The sequence below is a fragment of the Bombina bombina genome, chromosome 4 (assembly GCF_027579735.1).
Source record: "Bombina bombina isolate aBomBom1 chromosome 4, aBomBom1.pri, whole genome shotgun sequence".
In the NCBI taxonomy this organism is placed as follows: Eukaryota; Metazoa; Chordata; class Amphibia; order Anura; family Bombinatoridae; genus Bombina; species Bombina bombina.
Genome location: NC_069502.1, coordinates 1,165,723,949 through 1,165,743,989, shown reverse-complemented (window position 1 = coordinate 1,165,743,989; position 20,041 = coordinate 1,165,723,949). Strand labels below are relative to the sequence as shown.

Genomic DNA, 20,041 nt, shown 5'->3' with positions numbered 1-20,041 from the left:
ATAAATTTAGGTAGGTGGCAACGATGTTAGGGACGGCAGATTAGGGGTTAATAATATTTAGCTAATGTTTGTGAGGCGGGAGTGCAGCAGTTTAGGGGTTAATATGTTTATTATAGTGGCAGCAACGTTGGGGGCGGCAGATTAGGAGTTAATAAGTCTAGGTAAGTGGCGGCGACATTGGGGGCGGCAGATTAGGGGTTAATAAATATAATGTAGGTGGCGGCGATGTTGGGGGCAGCAGATTAGGGGTTCATAAGTATAATGTAGGTGGCGGCGGTGTCCGGAGCGGCAGATTAGGGGTTAATAAGAATAATGTAGGTGTTGGCGATGTCAGGGGGTACAGATTAGGGGTTAATAAGTATAAGGTTAGGGGTGTTTAGAGTCGGGGTTCATGTTAGGGTGTTAGGTGTAGACATAAATTGCATTTCCCCATAGGAATCAATGGGGCTGCGTTACTGAGTTTTTCGCTGCTTTTTTGCAGGTGTTAGACTTTTTCTCAGCCGGCTCTCCCCGTTGATTCCTATGGGGAAATCGTGCACAAGCACGTTACACCAGCTCACCGCTAACTTAAGCAGCGCTGGTATTGGAGTGCGTTAATGAGGAAAATTTTGCTCAAAGCTCACTTCTTGTCTTAACGCTGGGTTTATAAAAACTCGTAATACCAGCGCTGTAGGTAAGTGAGCGGTGAGAGCAAACTGCTCGTTAGCACCGCATAGCCTCTAATGCAAAACTCATAATCTAGGTGTATATTTGTTAATTGCTGACATGATACAAGCCCCACTGGTGCTCTGAGCAGTTGAAGCATTTAAAATGCTGGTGCACTGAGAATATCTAGTTATGCTTCACATGCACATGCAGAGAGAAAAAATAATTTTTAAAATAGCGTGCTCTGTCTAAATCATGAAAGAAAATGTTGTGCTTAATGTCCCTTTAGCCAATGACTTGTAATATAAACACCATGAGCTTCCCACTGAAAGTTTTAATACCCGATTGTGCTGTATTGATTGTGCAAGGCTGAGTACAAAATAACGTTGCACGCTGTAACAGACGCACAAGACTTGTAATATTAACATAAGTGTTTTCACTGTTAATCATTGTACAGGGAATTAAAGTATAGGTATAATGGTCATTTTCATTACAATTCAAGCAAAATTATTTGTTTGCAGGACAGTGATAAGTTATTTGTTGTATAGAAACAACATCAAAATAATTACCAGAAGCCCATTTAATACCTATGAGTGCAAAGGGTTAAATGTTATCCCAGACAGTTATATGATGGACAGGTAAACTGGCTGTGACACACAGGTCAGTAAATTTGCAAGTCCCAGCAAAAACAAACTGTACTTTAACCTAAAAGTCTAGTGCTGGCACATGGGAGGAAAATCTTTGGAAATTTCAAGTGGAAAGCATCAAAATGCGTTTATGCTTACGATTATGTGTGCTGGCTTCTGGAATTATTTCGCTTGGCTTGTGGACATGGATGCTTAATGTGTTGTCGTCCCCATACACAGGTAATAGACTTCAGTTACAATGAGACACACAGACAGGTAGAAAGACAGATAGATAACTATATAGACACATACAAAGATAGTTAGAGAGACAGAGAGACAGATGAATAGTCAGATAGACAGACAGACAGACAGAGATAGATAGATGATAGATAGATAGATAGATAGATAGATAGATTGATAGACAGATAGCCAGATAGACATATTAGATAGATACTGTAGATACCACATCCATAATAACCCCTTGTTGCTTTAAGCCATATTTAATTTATACATATCTATGTAATTTAAGGGACAGTCAACTCAAAATGTTGTATTGTTTAAAAATGTAGATAATCCCTTTATTACCCATTCCCCATTTTTGCACAGAAAACATGGTTGTATTAATACATTTTTTACCTCTGTGATCACCTTGTATCTAAGCCTCTTCTGACAGCCCCCTGATCACATGACTTTTTATTTATTATCTATTGACTTGCATTTAAGCCAATTAGTGCTGTGTTGTGCACAACCCACGGGTGTGATGAGCACAATGTTATCTATATGGCTCACATGAACTAACACTCCCCTGTTGTGAAAAGCTAATAAGAAAGCATGTGATAAGAGGCTTTTTGTAGTAGCTTAAAAACAGGCAAACATTTAGAAGCAAACACTAGTTAAATATTATTAACCCCTAATCTGCTATCCCTAACATCGCCGACACCTACCTACATTTATTAACCCCTAATCTGCCACCCACAACGTTACCGCCACTATATTAAAGTTATTAACCCCTAAATCTAAGTCTAACCCTAACCATAACACTCCCTAACTTAAATATACTAATATTTACATTAGTACTAATAGTTACATTGTAGCTAGTTTAGGGTTTATTTTTATTTTATAGGCAAGTTTGTATTTATTTTAACTAGGTACAATAGTTATTAAATAGTTATTAACTATTTAATAACTACTTAGTTAAAATAAAATTTACCTGTAAAATAAAACCTAACCTAAGTTACAATTATACCTAACACTACACTATAATTAAATTAATTCCCTAAATTAAATACAAAAAAATAAAATTATCTAAAGTACAAAAAAACCAACACTAAATTACAGAAAATAATAAACAAATTACAAGATTTTTATACTAATTACACCTAATCTAATCCCCCTAACAAAAAAAAAAAGCCCCCCCAAAATAAAAAAGCCCTACTCTAAATTACAAATAGCCCTTAAAAGGGCCTTTTGTGGGGCATTGCCCCAAAGTAATCAGCTCTTTTACCTGTAAAAAAAAGTACAAATCCCCCCCCAACATCAAAACCCACCACCCACACAACCAACCCTACTCTAAAACCCACCTAATACCCCCTTAAAAAACCTAACACTAACCCCTTGAAGATCACCTTACCGGGAGAAGTCCTCAACGAAGCCGGGAGAAGACTTCATCTATGCCGAGCGAAGTGGTCCTCCAGACGGGCAGAAGTCTTCATCCATACGGCATCTTCTATCTTCATCCATCCGGCGTAAAGCAGGTCCATCTTCAAGACATCCGGCGTGGAGCATCCTCTTCCATCGAAGTCTTCTTACTAAATGACGGTTCCTTTAAGTGACGTCATCCAAGATGGCGTCCCTTCAATTCTGATTGGCTGATAGAATTCTAATTCTATCTATTCTAACTATTTAATAACTATTCTACCTAGTTAAAATAAATACAAACTTGCCTGTAAAATAAAAATAAACCCTAAGCTAGCTACAATGTAACTATTAGTTATATTGTAGCTAAGTTAGGGTTTATTTTATAGGTAAGTATTTAGTTTTAAATAGGAATTATTTAGGTAATAATAGTAATTTTATTTAGATTTATTTAAATTATATTTAAGTTAGGGGGTGTTAGGGTTAGACTTAGATTTAGGGGTTAATAACTTTAATATAGTGGCGGCGACGTTGGGGGCGGCAGATTAGGGGTTAAGAAGTGTAGGTAGGTTGCAGCGACATTGGGGGTGGCAGATTAGGAGTTAATAAATATAATGTAGGTGTCAGCGATGTTGGAGGCAGCAGATTAGGGGTTCATAAGTATAATGTAGGTGGCGGCGGTGTCCGGAGCGGCAGATTAGGGGTTAATCAATATAATGTAGGTGTCGGCGATGTAGGGGGCGTCAGATTAGGGGTTAATAAGTATAAGATTAGGGGTGTTTAGTGTCGGGGTTCATGTTAGGGTGTTAGGTGTAGACATACATGTATTTTCCCCATTGGAATCAATGGGGCTGCGTTAGGAGCTAAACGCTGCTTTTTTGCAGGTGTTAGGTTTTTTTTTCAGCCGGCTCTCCCCCATTGATTCCTATGGGGAAATCATGCACGAGCACATTCAGCCAGCTCATCGCTAACGTAAGCAGCGCTGGTATTGAGGTGAGATGTGGAGCAAAATTTGCTCTATGATCACTTTTTGCGGTTAACGCTGGGTATGTAAAAACCCGTAATACCAGCGCTGTCTGTAAGTGAGCGGTGAACATAAACTGCTCATTAGCACCGCATAGCCTCTAACGCCAAACTCGTAATCTAGCTGTAAGATTTCCTACACAGTGTAGACCGACAGGACATACCCTTAAAATAGTTTCAAGATACCAAGAAACTGAATTTTCAGCAACGAATTTAACAGATTTTAGGAGTCGAGCAGCCATTGCTTGTTATGGTGGTTATTGTTGTCAGATCATTAATTTTTCAGGACCCATAGTACAAGATTACAAGTGTAGCTCTATTTAACGCTCCTGCTCAAGCTCTTTTTGCGCTCGTCGGGTTTCACTCGTATTATGAGTTGAAAGTAAAGTGTTTTCGCTCGCACACTAACCTGACGACCGCAAAAGCCGAAGTTAGAATATCGCGTTCACGTAATCCCTCATAGAAGTCAATCGAGACAAAACTTGGAAAACCCCCCAACTTGCGCACAAACCCAATCACATATTCGCATGAGCTATAATCCGACATGAAAATATGAATATTTCACATTCCAATGTTCTTCACATACATGCATATGTTTTATTTATATATATATATATATATATATACATACACACACACACACACACATATATATATATATATATATACACACACACACACAGATATATATATATATATATATACACACAGATAGATATATATATATACACACACAGATAGATAGATAGATAGATAGATAGATAGATATACACACACACAGATATATATATATATATATACACACACACAGATATATATATATATATATATATATATATATATATATATAATATGTAGAGAGCACTCTCACTATCAAAGTTCTTTCGTGCCAGGGTGCCAGCAGGTAAATATGCAAGGTAAAGGAAGGCACTCACTGGTCTTTTCATCAAGTTTTTATTATCAAGCGTGACGTTTCGGGGACATTAAATTAAATTAAATCAATGCAAATATTTGGATAGGAAATTAGTACATCTAGGCAAGTAACTGAGAATTTGCATACCTAATTTGCATATCTTACCCACAATTCTCTTGTGCATTGGAAACATTGCATATTAGGAATTTCTGGGGGAAAGCAAGCGGGGATACTTGCCTAGATGTACAAATTTCCTATGCAAATATTTACATTGATTTCATTTTGAGACATGGAGGATTTTAATTTCAGTTTTTTATCTCCCCCCATAATTTTAATGAATTTTGGTTTAACCATGAAAATAGCTTTTCCAATGCAGCAACCAGAAATCTATCTCCTACTGATGAGTTCCAAAAAGAACGAAACAGGCTTGTCTAGTGAGTGATTTCTGGTTTGCTGTCATATTCCTGTTTAAAAGAATCGCTGTGTCAAAACAGTATTTTTGAAGCAAAAAAACTGAGAATTTGCATACCTAATTTGCATATCTTACCCACAATTCTCTTGTGCATTGGAAACATTGCATATTAGGAATTTCTGGGGGAAAGCAAGCAGGGATACTTGCCTAGATGTACTAATTTCCTATGCAAATATTTACATTGATTTAATTTTGAGACATGGAGGATTTTAATTTCAGTTTTTTATCTCCCCCCATAATTTTAATAAATTTTGGTTTATACATACATATATATATATATATATATATATATATATATATATATATATATATATATATATATATAAATAATTAGAACATACTCTGCTATGAGCAGAAATAGGAATGTGAAATATTTACAGTAAATACAGACTCCTGAGATGCAGCTCCCATGAGAGATGAAATGCTCACATCTGTTTGCAATAAATCTTAAGCTTCAGTAAGACATACAACTACCATTAAATGCTTACTAATACTATCAGAAACTATGGTGAGAATGTCCCTTTAATAAAATCTCCCAGCTGTGCACAATATCATTCCTTGCTTCCTGTTTAGGGTTATTAGTGCACCCTCTGAACTGAACAATTCATTCTAACTGACCTCGTTATAATCCCAGATTTTCTTTTCAATGCTTTACTAGACTCTTCAATAAAGTAGCAAATTCTGTAAGACCAGCTGTGAGATTTTGAGTACTACTGAAATATTATTTGCATCTGTATCCACTTATCATAGTAAGGAAGGAACTGCTCTCTATTCACATGAGAATGTTGTAACATAATAATGTCTAGGAACATTCACGTAATCCCGTTAACAGTCTTACCGCATGCTCGTAGCTTAAACAAATCCCATCACGTCGTCCTGCAAAACTATGTGTGTCATCCAAAGCTGTTGCTTTCTGTTTGTTGTCATATCAATAACCCCAATATAATAATATTTGCTATATAAATAGATATATAAAAGTAAAAATTGCAGGAATAGAAAGGTCGAAAAGAAATAAAAGTTATTTCTGCAGCATATGCAAATATCCTATGAGGGCCCGTGCACCAGTATTCAAACATCACACCTTCTCAGAGGGTTAGCAGTAACTTGTATGACACAAACTACATCTTCAGAAGTAATACACACGACTGCAACCTCTCTGAGCAGGCAAAGGGGCCAATTTATCAAGCAGTCAATCCGACCCAATGCATCTGTTTCCGCGCGAACCTTCAGACTCGCCGGAAATAAGAGTTAAGAAGCAGTGGTCTTAAGACCGCTGCTCCTTAACTCGTCCGCTACCTCTGAGGCGGCGGACAGCAATCAGCCCGATCGGATACGATCAGGTTGATTGACACACCCTGCTAGCGACTGATTGGTCGCAAATCTGCAGGGGGAGGCAATGCACAGATGTATTTATAAATAGATATAAACAGATATATGTTCTATGTATTTATAAATAGATATTCCTATATATCTGTATATATCTATACCTAGATATATACGAGCACAAAAAGCCGAAGTTGAGCGCACAAGCAATAATTACCGCTCCACTCGTAATATAACCCTATGTAATGTATTTCAAAGTTGGCAGGCTTGATAATCGAAGAGAAAAGGGCAAGTGAAGTAAGTTATAGCACATAGGAAAAAAACTGTGACAAGTACAACATGTAATTAAAACACAAAAGACCAAAGTACGGAAGGAATCTGTGTATTGTACTAGGTGCAGATTCCTTTACAATCAGTATGATTCATGAACTAGTCAGCAACATGCTGTTCCCTCTTTGTGCTTAACCTATGGACATAGGCCTCTATTTATCAAGCCGTCGACTTTCTTGCATTCGACGGCACCAATACGCTTGCCTAAGTTCGCCTAACATCGCTGAATACGTTCTCCAAAATTATCAAGAAAGCTGTCAAAAAGCCGCGCACCAAGTACGGTGCGATGAGCAGCGGACAGTTGTTAACTAACAGTCATTGATCTTGCTGCTGTTCGGCTTATTCGGAGCTTTCTTGGTACCCTGTCACTAAACACCTACACTATACTAAACTGTTTTACCCCCTAAACCGCCGCTCCCGGAGCCCACCGCAACTAAATAAAGTTATTAACCCCGAAATCACCGCTCACCGAGCCCAGCGCCACCTACATTAGACATATTAACCCCTAATCTGCCGCCCCTATGCCGCCGACACCTACATAAAGTTATTAACCCCTATCATGCTGCTCCCGGACCCCGCCGCAACTAAATAAAATGTTTAACCCCTAAACCGCCGCTCACGGAGCCCACCGCCACCTACATTATATTTATTAACCCCTAATCTGCCCCCCTACACCGCCCCAACTATATTAAATTTATTAACCCCTAAATCTAAGTCTAACTCTAACCCTAACACCCCCTAACTTAAATATAATTTAAATAAATCTAAATAAATTATTCCTATTTAAAACTAAATACTTACCTATAAAATAAACCCTAAGCTAGCTACAATATAACTAATAGTAGCTATCTCAGGGTTTATTTTTATTTTACAGGCAAGTTTGTATTTATTTTAACTAGGTAGAATAGTTACTAAATAGTTATTAACTATTTAATAACTTCCTAGTTAAAATAAAGACAAATTTACATGTAAAATAAAACCTAACCTAAGTTACAATTACACCTAACACTATCTATAACACAATTATCTAAAGTACAAAAAAAAACACACTAAATTACAGAAAATAAAAAAATAATTACAAGATTTTTAAACTAATTACACCTAATCTAATCCCCCTAATAAAATAAAAAAGCCTCCCAAAATAATAAAAATCCCTACCCTATACTAAATTACAAATAGCCCTTAAAAGGGCCTTTTGCGGGGCATTGCCCCAAAGTAATCAGCTCTTTTACCTGTAAAAAAAAAAAAAAATACCCCCCCAACATTAAAACCCACCACCCACACACCCAACCCTACTCTAAAACACACCCAAAACCCCCTTAATAAAACCTAACACTAACCCCTTGAAGATCACCCTACCTTGAGACGTCTTCACCCAACCGGGCCCAAGTCCTCAACGAAGTCGGGTGAAGTGGTCCTCCAGACGGGCAGAAGAGGTCCTCCAGATGGGCAGAAGTCTTCATCCAGGCGGCATCTTCTATCTTCATCCATCCGACGAGGAGCGGCTCCATCTTGAAGACATCCGATGCGGAGCATCCATCCAGACCGATGACTACCCGACGAATGAATATTCCTTTAAATGACGTCATCCAAGATGGCGTCCCTTGAATTCCGATTGGCTGATAGAATTCTATCAGCCAATCGTAATTAAAGTAGGAAAAATCCTATTGGCTGATGCAATCAGCCAATAGGATTGAGCTCACATTCTATTGGTTGATTGGAACAGCCAATAGAATGCAAGCTCTATCCTATTGGCTGATTGCATCAGTCAATAGGATTTTTCCTACCTTAATTCCGATTGGCTGATTCTATCAGCCAATCGGAATTCAAGGGACGCCATCTTGGATGACGTCATTTAAAGGAATATTCATTCGTCGGGTAGTCGTCGGTCTGGATGGATGCTCCGCGTCGGATGTCTTCAAGATGGAGCCGCTCCTCGTCGGATGGATGAAGATAGAAGATGCCGCCTGGATGAAGACTTCTGCCCATCTGGAGGACCACTTCTGCCCATCTGGAAGACCACTTCGGCCCGTCTGGAGGACCTCGTCTGCCCGGTTGGATGAAGACTTCGCCCGGCTTCGTTGAGGACTTAGGCCCGGTTGGGTGAAGACGTCTCAAGGTAGGGTGATCTTCAAGGGGTTAGTGTTAGGTTTTATTAAGGGGGTATTGGGTGGGTTTTAGAGTAGGGTTGGGTGTGTGGGTGGTGGGTTTTAATGTTGGGGGGGTATTGTATTTTTTTTTACAGGTAAAAGAGCTGATTACTTTGGGGCAATGCCTCTCAAAAGGGCTTAATAAATATATATAATGTAGGTGGCGGTGGGCTCCGGGAGCGGCGGTTTAGGGGTTTAACACTTTGTTAAGTTGCGGCGGGGTCCGGGAGCGGCGGTTTAGGGGTTAAACATTTTATTTAGTTGTGGCGGGGTCCGGGAGTGGCAGGATAGGGGTTAATAACTTTATGTAGGTGGCGGCGGTATAGGGGGCGGCAGATTAGGGGTTAATATGTCTAATGTAGGTGGCGGTGGGCTCCGGGATCGGCGGTTTAGGGGTTTAACACTTTGTTTAGTTGCGGCGGGGTCCGGGAGCGGCGGTTTAGGGGTTAAACATTTTATTTAGTTGTGGTGGGGTCCGGGAGCGGCAGGATAGGGGTTAATAACTTTATGTAGGTGGCAGCGGTATAGGGGGCGGCAGATTAGGGGTTAATATGTCTAATGTAGGTGGCGGTGGGCTCCGGGAGCGGCGGTTTAGGGTTTAAACACTTTATTTAGTTGCGGTGGTGTGGGGGGGGGCAGATAAGGGGTGTTTATACTCGGGGTACATGTTAGGGTGTTAGGTGTAGACATTTCCCATAGAAATCAATGGGATATCGGGCAGCAGCGAACATGAGCTTTCGCTGCTGTCAGACTCCCATTGATTCCTATGGCATCCGCCGCCTCCAGGGTGGCGGATTGAAAACCAGGTATGCTGGGCCGGAAAAGTGCCGAGCGTACCTGGTAGTTCTTTGATAACTTCCAAAAGTAGTCAGATTGTGCCGAACTTGCGTTCGGAACATCTGTAGTGACGTAACCATCGATCTGTGTCGGACTGAGTCCGGCGGATCGTATGTTACGTCACCAAATTCTACTTTTGCCGGTCTGTAGGGTTTGATACCTACGGTGAATCAGGCTCGCCACAAATACGCTGCGGAATTCCAGCATATTTGCGGTTGACAGCTTGATAAATAGAGGCCATAGAATGTGATGGGATTTTAGCTAGACAAGTGCGGCATTGAATACTGATGTATAGTGTAATATGTTAGAGTATTTATAAAGTCACCTATACTGGCATCTTTGAGAACTCACTGAATTTGGGTTTGTTTCAACATAAAAGAGAAGGATTCTGAAGTCTCAGTTTCAGTCTTGAAAGGATTTAGGACAGACAATAAGGTTCAAAAACATTCTTTGAGTATGTTTTGCTACAATATTTGTCCATATGGGTAAAGGCATATTTGTATTTTGTTGCTTGTTCATGCTATATGCTATAAACTTATAAGACCGTCAGTTTACATAGACATGTATTGTAAACATGAAAGTTTTAAAGTAAGTAGAGTTGCACCGATACCATATTTTTAAAGACCTAGTACAAGTACCGATACTTTTTTCAAATACTCGCAATACCAATTACCGATACTTTTTTATTGTCATGTGACAGTTTCCCAAGCACAATACAGACTAATGATATAAGATAGCTTCTTTAGAATTATGAAGAACTGTAACTCAAAAGACATTATGAAATAATAAAATTTATATTTTATAATATATATTATATTATATATTATTAACATATTGTATATTATTATATTGAATAAAATATTAGGATACAATAATATAATTAACAGCAATTTGTATTGGCGGAACAGAATTGAAATTTTTTTAGTTAAAGGGACAGTCAAGTAAAAAAAAATAACCTTTCATGATTTAAATAGGAAATATAATTTTAAACAACTTTCTAATTTACTTTTATCACCAATTTTGCTTTGTTCTCTTCGTATTCTTACTTGAAAACTAATTCTAGGAGGTTCATATGCTAATTTATTAGACATTGAAGACTGCCTCTAATCTGAATGCATTTTGACCACTAGAGGGCATTAGTTCCTGTGTTTCATATAGATAACATTGAGCTCATGCATGTGAAGCCAGCACTGATTGTCTAAAATGCATGTCTGTCAAAAAAACTGAAATAAGGGAGCAGTCTGCAGAGGCTTAGATACAAGGCTTAAAATGATATAGAAATATGCAGTTTGAAAAAACGCCACAAGATGGCGTATGGGTATGAAGATCTGGAGGTATCGGTTTAAAGGGACAGTCAACCCAAATTTTCAAATAGGTAATTCCTATAAAATTGCTAACGATTCTTATTTTGCACTATAGCCTAATTTACTAGCCTAAATTGTTTCTAAGCATTTTTACTTACTTTTTTCTCTTGTGGCTTTTTAAAATGCCTGCCTGCCCCCTCCCATATTTCGTCATCAGGATCTTCACAATCTTCATTGTCCAGCTCTAACTCTGCTAATTCTCGTCCGTCCACACTCCCGTGTTTTGCGCATGCGCAGTGCGCCGCTAATGCTGTAGAGGGAAGGTTTTAAAAGGGAACTCTAGGGTTTTAAGAGACAATATTCCAGCCTGAAGTATAAAACATACAAGGTTGTGTTGCTTCCAAGGCTGGATTGGCCTACCAGGATACCAGGAGATTTCCCGGTGGGCCTCAGCAGCTGGGGCTGGCCAGCTACACTTTAAGGGGGTGGTGCTGCAAGTGAGACGATGCAACTATATAAACTCTCTTTTCTCCTCTGAGCTATATATATATAGGCCATCAATGTTTTCCTTGTAAATTTTATTTCCTAGGTCATGTACCATTTCGTAACCTGCTTTGAAGGGTTTCTAATGTCTAGTCAAGTCACACTGTGAGACAAAGTGATACAGTGTTTTGATTTTTCTCTCCAGATCACCCTATGGATAATCATTTTCATACTGTGAGGTATTTCTTCTTTTTTTTAACCCTTTATTGATAATCTAGGTCTCTCTTGGACCTATGAGTTATAGGTATTGAGCTTAATAGGGGTTATTATGACTAGAAAGATATAAAACAAATTAAATAAAAGGAATAAAAAGAAATAAGGCCAGTATTGGGCTTATAATGTGTGTAGTAACATAGCTCCTAGCAATCCCAACATTTTGACTATGGGGTAGATTTATCAAGCAGCGGATGCTCCAATCTATCCCCGTAGTTTCAGGTTCCCCTGCAGTTGAAATTAAGAAGCAGCGGTCAGCAATCATCCTGATTGGCAGCGAATGTGCAGGGGGCGGCATTGCACAAGCATTTCATGAAAAATACTTGTGCGATGATAAATGCCGACATCGTATGATGTCTGCATTTATCGATGTGCGGCAGGCAATGATCCGCTACAGCGGTTCATTTCCGCCCGCACAATGATAAATTGGCCCATGTATCTGTAGACATAAAAAAAGAAGAAATGGTAAATCCAGAATAATTTAAACATTATAACTTTCATAAAGATAAACTTTTGTAATAAATTATATTGCGCCATTGAATATGTTATTAGAGCAATCTGATGACCAAAGGAGGTATAACTGAACATTTTGAGAAATAGTTTAAAGTGGGCTTGCTTGTTAGTGGCAGGAATGTGGCAGGATGATTAGGTGCATTTATTTATACAAAAGTGAGTTCCCAGGAAATGTCTATTAGCCTATAGAGACGTGTTTAGTAAACTTATATACAGATTAAAGCATATAAGTGTATAAACTTCTTTGCTCGCTCTAGATTATACAATAGCTCATTTTATATATAACATCATTGCTCTCTCATCTATGGCCTTGGCCACAGTGTGAGAATATATTTTAATAGGAGGGCTTGAGTGTTAATATGTGTTTGTACATCTGGAAGATGCCACTAAAAGTGAGTCTAGTTTGTGAGTTCTAGTTTAAGACTAATTTACGTTTGGCTATTCTCTAACTCTTTAGATGAGGATATAGGGGAATAGTCTGTAGGGGCAAAGCAAAAAGGGAGATAATATTACATGCTGTTGCATAGCACCATACAAATAGGCAAACAAACATGGCACATTTTAAAACATAACCATTAACTGTGCTGTAAGTTGCAGTTTCAAATATTATAAAGCTAAGCCAGCTCCAGCTAACCTTCTCCGATAGCAGGAACAGCTCTATCAATACAGGCATGGATCGTGCTCAGTGTATGAGGCAAATGATTGTAATCTCTTATAAGGAAAGTTTCCTGATAATGAGCGGACCAAAAAGCAAAGTCCAGCCTTTTTCTAGGTAGGAGTAGAAGAAGCAAGGGTTCCCGCATTACAGGTTCTGTGTTAGAAGTAATGTCCTGTGGTTGTAAATTTTTAAAGACTCATTTATCATTAACTTTCATGGACAGTTGAGATGTAATCGGTGCATTTTTATTCTGGCAGACAACTGTAGAAGTAGGCTGCGTTAGTGACTGTATCAAGCAAGATCTTGTATCCAGAGGGAATTTAAAAATATCAATATGATCTAGGATCAATGATGTTACATGATCGAGTGTATATTCCCACGGCATATTGGAAGGGCTTACCAGTCCCTCCTGTTGCTCCATGATAGTGCTTGGTGTGTGTGATGCTCCTGCATGGCGATCTCGGCTGGCCATCTTGTCTAGGGTTCCGTTGTTGCCACATGGAGGCTTAGCACTGTTGGGTCCGGTGAGTGAGATAGAATCCTTGCTGTCAGTCTTGAAAAAGGTTAGTAGGTAGTCTGCTGGAGCTCTATCGAGCAAAGATTGCATAATGTGTTCGACATTTTTGAAGCAGTGATCAATGTATTGTAGGCCCTCTCTTGCCATGGCCACCATCTTTAGCAGTGTCGTCCAAAGTTAATTTTTATAGGCTAGATTACAAGTCTTGCATTAGGCTTAAAAAGCAGCGGTGGCCGGTCCCAACGCTGCTTTTTAACGCCCGCTGGTATTACGAGTCTTGCAGGTACAGGTGTACCACTCACTTTTTGGGCCAGACTTGGAAATACCGCAAATCCACCTACGTCAATTGCGTATCCTATTTTTTCAATGGGACTTGCATAGCGCCGGTATTACGAGTCTGACAAAAAGTGAGCGGTAGACCCTCTCCTGTCAAGACTGTTACCGCATTTAAAAGTCAGTAGTTAAGAGTTTTACACTACAACGCCGTAGCATAAAACTCTTAACAAAAGTGCTAAAAAGTACACTAACACCCATTAACTACCTATTAACCCCAAAACCAAGGCCCACCCACATCGCAAACACTTAAAAAAAATTACAATTACACCTAACACTACCACTATAATTAAATTAATTCCCTAAATTAAATAAAATTATCTATCAGCCAATCGGAATTGAAGGGACGCCATCTTGGATGACGTCATTTAAAGGAACCTTCATTCAGTCGTAGCCGTGGAAAGAAGAGGATGCTCTGCGTCGGATGTGTTGAAGATGGACCCGCTCCGCGCCAGATGGATGAAGATAGAAGATGCCGTCTGTATGAAGGACCACTTCTGCCCGGCTTGGATGAAGACTTCTGCCCATCTGGAGGACCACTTCTGTCCGGTTGGATGAAGACGTCTCCCGGTAGGGTGATCTTCAGGGGGTTAGTGTTAGGTTTTTTTAAGGGGGGATTGGGTGGGTTTTAGAGTAGGGTTGGTTGTGTGGGTGGTGGGTTTTAATGTTGGGGGGGTTGTATTTTTTTTTACAGGTAAAAGAGCTGATTACTTTGGGGGAATGCCCCGCAAAAGGCCCTTTTAAGGGCTATTTGTAATTTAGTGTAGGGTAGGGCTTTTTTTTTATTTTGGGGGGACTTTTTTATTTTGTTAGGGGGATTAGATTAGGTGTAATTAGTTTAAAAATCTTGCAATTTTTTTATTATTTTCTGTAATTTAGTGTTTGTTTGTTTTTGTACTTTAGATAATTTTATTTAATTTAGTTAATTTATTTAATTATAGTGTAGTGTTAGGTGTAATTGTAACTTAGGTTAGGTTTTATTTTACAGGTACTTTTGTCTTTATTTTAGTTAGGTAGTTATTAAATAGTTAATAACTATTTAGTAATTATTGTACCTAGTTAAAATAAATACAAACTTGCCTGTAAAATAAAAATAAACCCTAAGCTAGCTACAATGTAACTATTAGTTATATTGTAGCTAGCTTAGGGTTAATTTTTTAGGTAAGCATTTAGTTTTAAATAGGAATAATTTAGTTAATGATAGTTATTTTATTTATATTTAAATTATATTTAAGTTAGGGGAGGTTAGGGTTAGGGTTAGACTTAGGTTTAGGGGTTAATAACCTTAATATAGTGGCGGCGACGTTGGGGGCGGCAGATTAGGGGTTAATAAGTGTAGGTAGGATGCAGCGACATTGGGGGGGCAGATTAGGGGTTAATAAATATAATGTAGGTGTCGGCAATGTTGGGGGCAGCAGATTAGGGGTTCATAAGTATAATGTAGGTGGCGGCTGTGTCCGGAGCGGCAGATTAGGGGTTAATAATATAATGTAGGTGTCGGTGATGTCGGGGGCGGCAGATTAGGGGTTAAGTATAAGATTAGGGGTGCTTAGACTCGGAGTTCATGTTAGGGTGCTAGTTGTAGACATAACTTTTGTTTCCCCATAGGAATCAATGGGGCTGCGTTAGGAGCTTTACGCTGCTTTTTTGCAGGTGTTAGGTTTTTTTTTTCAGCCGGCTCTCCCCCATTGATTTCTATGGGGAAATCGTGCACGAGCACGTTCAGCCAGCTCACCGCTAACGTAAGCAGCGCTGGTATTGAGGTGAGATGTGGAGCAAAATTTTGCTCTATGATCACTTTTTTGCGGTTAACGCCGGGTTTGGAAAAACCTGTAATACCAGCGCTGTCTGTAAGTGAGCGGTGAGTATAAACTGCTTGTTAGCACCGCACAGCCTCTAACGCAAAACTCGTACACTAGCCGTATGTTTTTTCTTTATTTGAAGGCTCAGTGCAGGCCAGGTGCTATGGGATGTATTATTATTTAATTCCAATACTGGTTAGGAGTAACCCGGGTTGTCCGGCAGGGGTGTTATCCAGTAATGAGCCGCCGCTCTGGGCCTAAAACTTCCGATCCCTGGCACCAGTATCATCAAAACAGCAAATAGTGATTAAAAGAATACTGCCCCAAGTAGAGCACAAAGAGTTTGATGGATTTTGTTATGGATGCTGTTGTAAAAGTCAGATAATCGGAGGATTATAAGATTATCCTCTGGAGCTCATAAGGAAATGCGTCCAGTCTTGAACGCTGCATAGACACGCCCCTTCATGGCTGCTTTTTCTTCCAAGTTCAGCCCTGATAACATATTAGATAATATATGTCACTAATACTGCTTCTGCCACTACGTTTAATTGTAAATAATTCATCATTTGATAATTAGCGCACAAATGTACATTTCGTCTTAGTTTCAATATCAGTTTAAACATTTCAACTTGAACTTTTTTTATGAAGCAAAAATAATTTATACGTTTACATTAGTGTTCTTCAATATGCACAATATACAATTATGTGAATTTAATGTCCCTTTAATCACTGATTTTAAATTCCAAATGGCCTACGTTATTCTCGGACCTTTTATGATTCAGAAAGACCATGCAATTTTAAATTTCACAATTTACTTCTGTTATCTTATTTGCTTAGTTCTCTTGGTATTCTTTGTTGGGCACTTGCTGCTGATTTGTGGCTGCATATTTCGGCCTCTTGTCATTGGCTTACCGATGTGTTTAGCTAGCTCCCAGTAGTGCATTTATGTTTCTTTAACAAAGGATACCAAGAGAATGAAGCAAAATTGATAGTGGAAGGAAATTGGAAAGTTGTTTTAAAATGTATGTTCTATCGGAATCATTAAAGAAAAATGTGGATATTGTAAGGTATGTAAGGTAGGAATCACCAACATAAAAAATTACATATGACAATAAATACATAACCTGTTTCTGCTCTGTTAAATAATCACAAATAAAATGATGTATTATGTTTTTAACAGAGCACAATGAAACTCCAAAGAATCCCTTTATTTCTCATGACAAATTTCTTCACGTCCAACAATTAAGGAAAAAAAAGCTGAGAAATTTCTGCCTCCAAAATGCGGAACTCAGCAGCCTACAGGCCAGACGCAATGCAGAGCAGCTCCTCTCAAAACTTGAAGTGAATCATAATCTTCAAACGGTGTATTGCAAGGCTGGCGGAACAGATGTTGGTATATGGGAACAGCTCTTAAAAGTGATCAACAGATCTGAGATAACTGTAGAGGCTCCTATTGTCAACCCAAGTCCAGTATCACCTTCCAACCAACTGAGTAATTATAATGTATTTACCCTAGAAACAATCCTAAGATCTTACACCAAGATCCTCTTTGTCAGAGAGCCCCTTGAAAGGCTTGTCTCTGCTTACATACAGAGCTTTGCTGGAAATATCCCTTTCAGTCAATTTATTGATGACTTTCTCTCTTTAAAACCTGAAAACACAGATGACTTCCATAAAACAGTTGTAGATGTGTGTCACCCATGCTTTATCAGGTATGACTACATAGTGATGTATGGTTTCTTAAGAGCAGAGATCCAACATCTGATTAAAAGAATGAGCCTACCTGAGACTGTATTAGTTCAAGAATTTACAGACACCCAAACAAAACAGGCTCACAAGTGGTTAATGAAGAATCTCTTAAAGGAACTTAATGTGCAACAACTTAAGCAGCTTGTGAAGGCTTACTCCTGGGACTATGGGGCATTCACGTTCTATAGGAGCTTACTGTAAAAACATTTCTTCTAGATTTATGACAAGAGACGAGAACAGTTTGAAGACGCTTGCAATAAATAGTAAATTATGCAATCTCCTTTCAACAGCTTCTCCAAAATATGGCCTACAATACTTATAGAGACACTGCACTTAAAAATGTTCTTCTATGAAGAGCAGCATTTAAACATGGTAACGTTTTTTGTCTTAAATAGTATAAAGTAAGAGCTGTTATACATTTAAATTTGGACTAATATTAACAGTGTCAGTTGTTAACTTCTTACTCAAGGAGCATTAGCAGGAAGTAACTGTTAACCAAGTGCCTCACAGCCTATGGCCATTAAAAGGAAGCACCTACTAGCCAAAAATCATTAGCAGGAAGTAACTATCAACCAATAGACATTAACAGGATGTGCCTCTCAGCCTATGGCCATAAATAGTAAGCACCCATCAGAAAAAGCCGTCATTAGCAGGAAGTAACTATCCACCAATGAGCAGGATTCTCCTATTATCAACAGGATGTTGATAATAGGAGCACCCTAGTAAGCACCCATCAGAAAAAGCCGTCATTAGCAGGAAGTAACTATCCACCAATGAGCAGGATTCTCCTATTATCAACAGGATGTGCCTCTCAGTCTATCGCCATTAGAAGGAAGTGTCTATCAGCCAAAGAACATTAGCAAGAAGTAACTATCAACCAACTAGCATTAAAAGGATGTGTCTCTCAGCCTAGCACAATTATCAGTAAGTGCCTATCAGCCAATGAGCAGTAGCAGGAAGTAACTGTCAACCAATGAACATTAACAGGATGCCTATGACCACATATAAGTCAAAATAAAAGATTAAAAAGTACATTTAAATAAACCATCCATAAAAAAATTCTTACGTATCCTAAAGTTTTTTTTAGGGCTTAGAGAAAGTGCCAGTTAGTTTTTGTTTTTAATTTTTTGGGGGAGGGGGGATTTAGGACAGCAGTGTTTTAGAGTGTAAAGTGTGTCAGGAGTTAATTCAATATAGATAGAGTATAATATATTTTAATGCAACCTAAAAGCAGTTGTACCCTCCGTTTAGGTGGTCCAAAGAGAGAGGAACCCGAGGCAACAATCCAGACTATGCACATAGCAGCAACAGTCATAGGATACTGTTGCTGCTATGTCATAGTATTTCCTATTGATAGTAGTCGCTGTCACTTGGAAGCTGTTGTAATACTTGAGCCCTTCATCATATCATGCACAACCTGCTACTGGTAGCAGCAGCTCTACAAAATTAATGTACAACTATCACTGTCATTAGTGTGTACATAGGATCTATGGCAGGGATTTACAGGATATTTGTCATTCTATGTAGTAATGCAGACCTGATTTTACATCTAATGTCACCAGGTGCTATCCATGGTGTGGGAACAAAGTGTAATGCAAGGAAATGCATGCAGGTTTGTACATTATATAGTATAAGAAGCTTCATATAATGTCTGAAGTTAACAGACAGGCTCATTATATAAATGTTATATAAAAGATTAAAATACAAACTCAGTGGTGGTAATGATTAAGTGGTCTTTCTTTAAGCAACAACAAAAAAGTGAAGAATTGGATACTCTGATTGTTATAGACTTTAATATTGATTATGCTCCATGAAACGGTGTCCTGAGTATGCTTCTTTTATTTAAACTGAAAGAAATCAATTCTACCTTTATGGAAGTCGCTTTAGAATTTATTTTTTGTTCAGTTTGTGGGCCCCTTTATACAAATAAGACAGTCTAATTATTGTTACCCAATAGAGTTTACAAGGATTGCTTGTTTATAGTCTGGTACTATACATGTTGAAAATGGTACACATCAAGGCTGCCCCCTTTCCTCTTTTTTTGCATTGTCTATTGACCTCCCAGCTACCTTAATCACATATTTCAGAACTTTCATTATGATTTCATTAATATAAAAGGAATGATGATATCCTAAGACAATGATTTTGCCTCCTAAGTTATAAAAGCTACATAATGAGTTTACAATGTTATGCTAAAAATAAATGTTCAGAAATCTGAACACTTCGTGCTGTATAACTGTTAAAAGTTATTTTTTTATTTTCAGTATCATACAAAATAAATACAGTTACTAATTTGGGCGTTAATTTTAATAGTTCTGAAGAACTTTACAAAGCAAATTATTTACTATTATTTGTACAAATCTAAACTTAAAGGGATACTAAACCCAAACTTTTTCTTAATAATTTGATAGAGCATGCAATTTTAAGACACTTTCTAATTTACTCCTATTATCAA

The 20,041-nt window shown here is 38.4% G+C and overlaps 1 protein-coding gene across 1 annotated transcript; it reads left to right on the top strand.

The window, feature by feature from the left end:
• The first annotated feature begins 1,393 nt into the window (after positions 1–1,393).
• On the top strand, positions 1,394–18,625 carry LOC128655807 (carbohydrate sulfotransferase 14). The gene is made up of 2 exons (XM_053709375.1): positions 1,394–1,511; positions 17,018–18,625. The coding sequence occupies exons 1-2, from the start codon at positions 1,415–1,417 to the stop codon at positions 17,785–17,787; spliced, it is 867 nt and encodes a 288-aa protein (XP_053565350.1). The 5' UTR covers positions 1,394–1,414; the 3' UTR covers positions 17,788–18,625.
• The last annotated feature ends 1,416 nt before the right edge of the window (positions 18,626–20,041 follow it).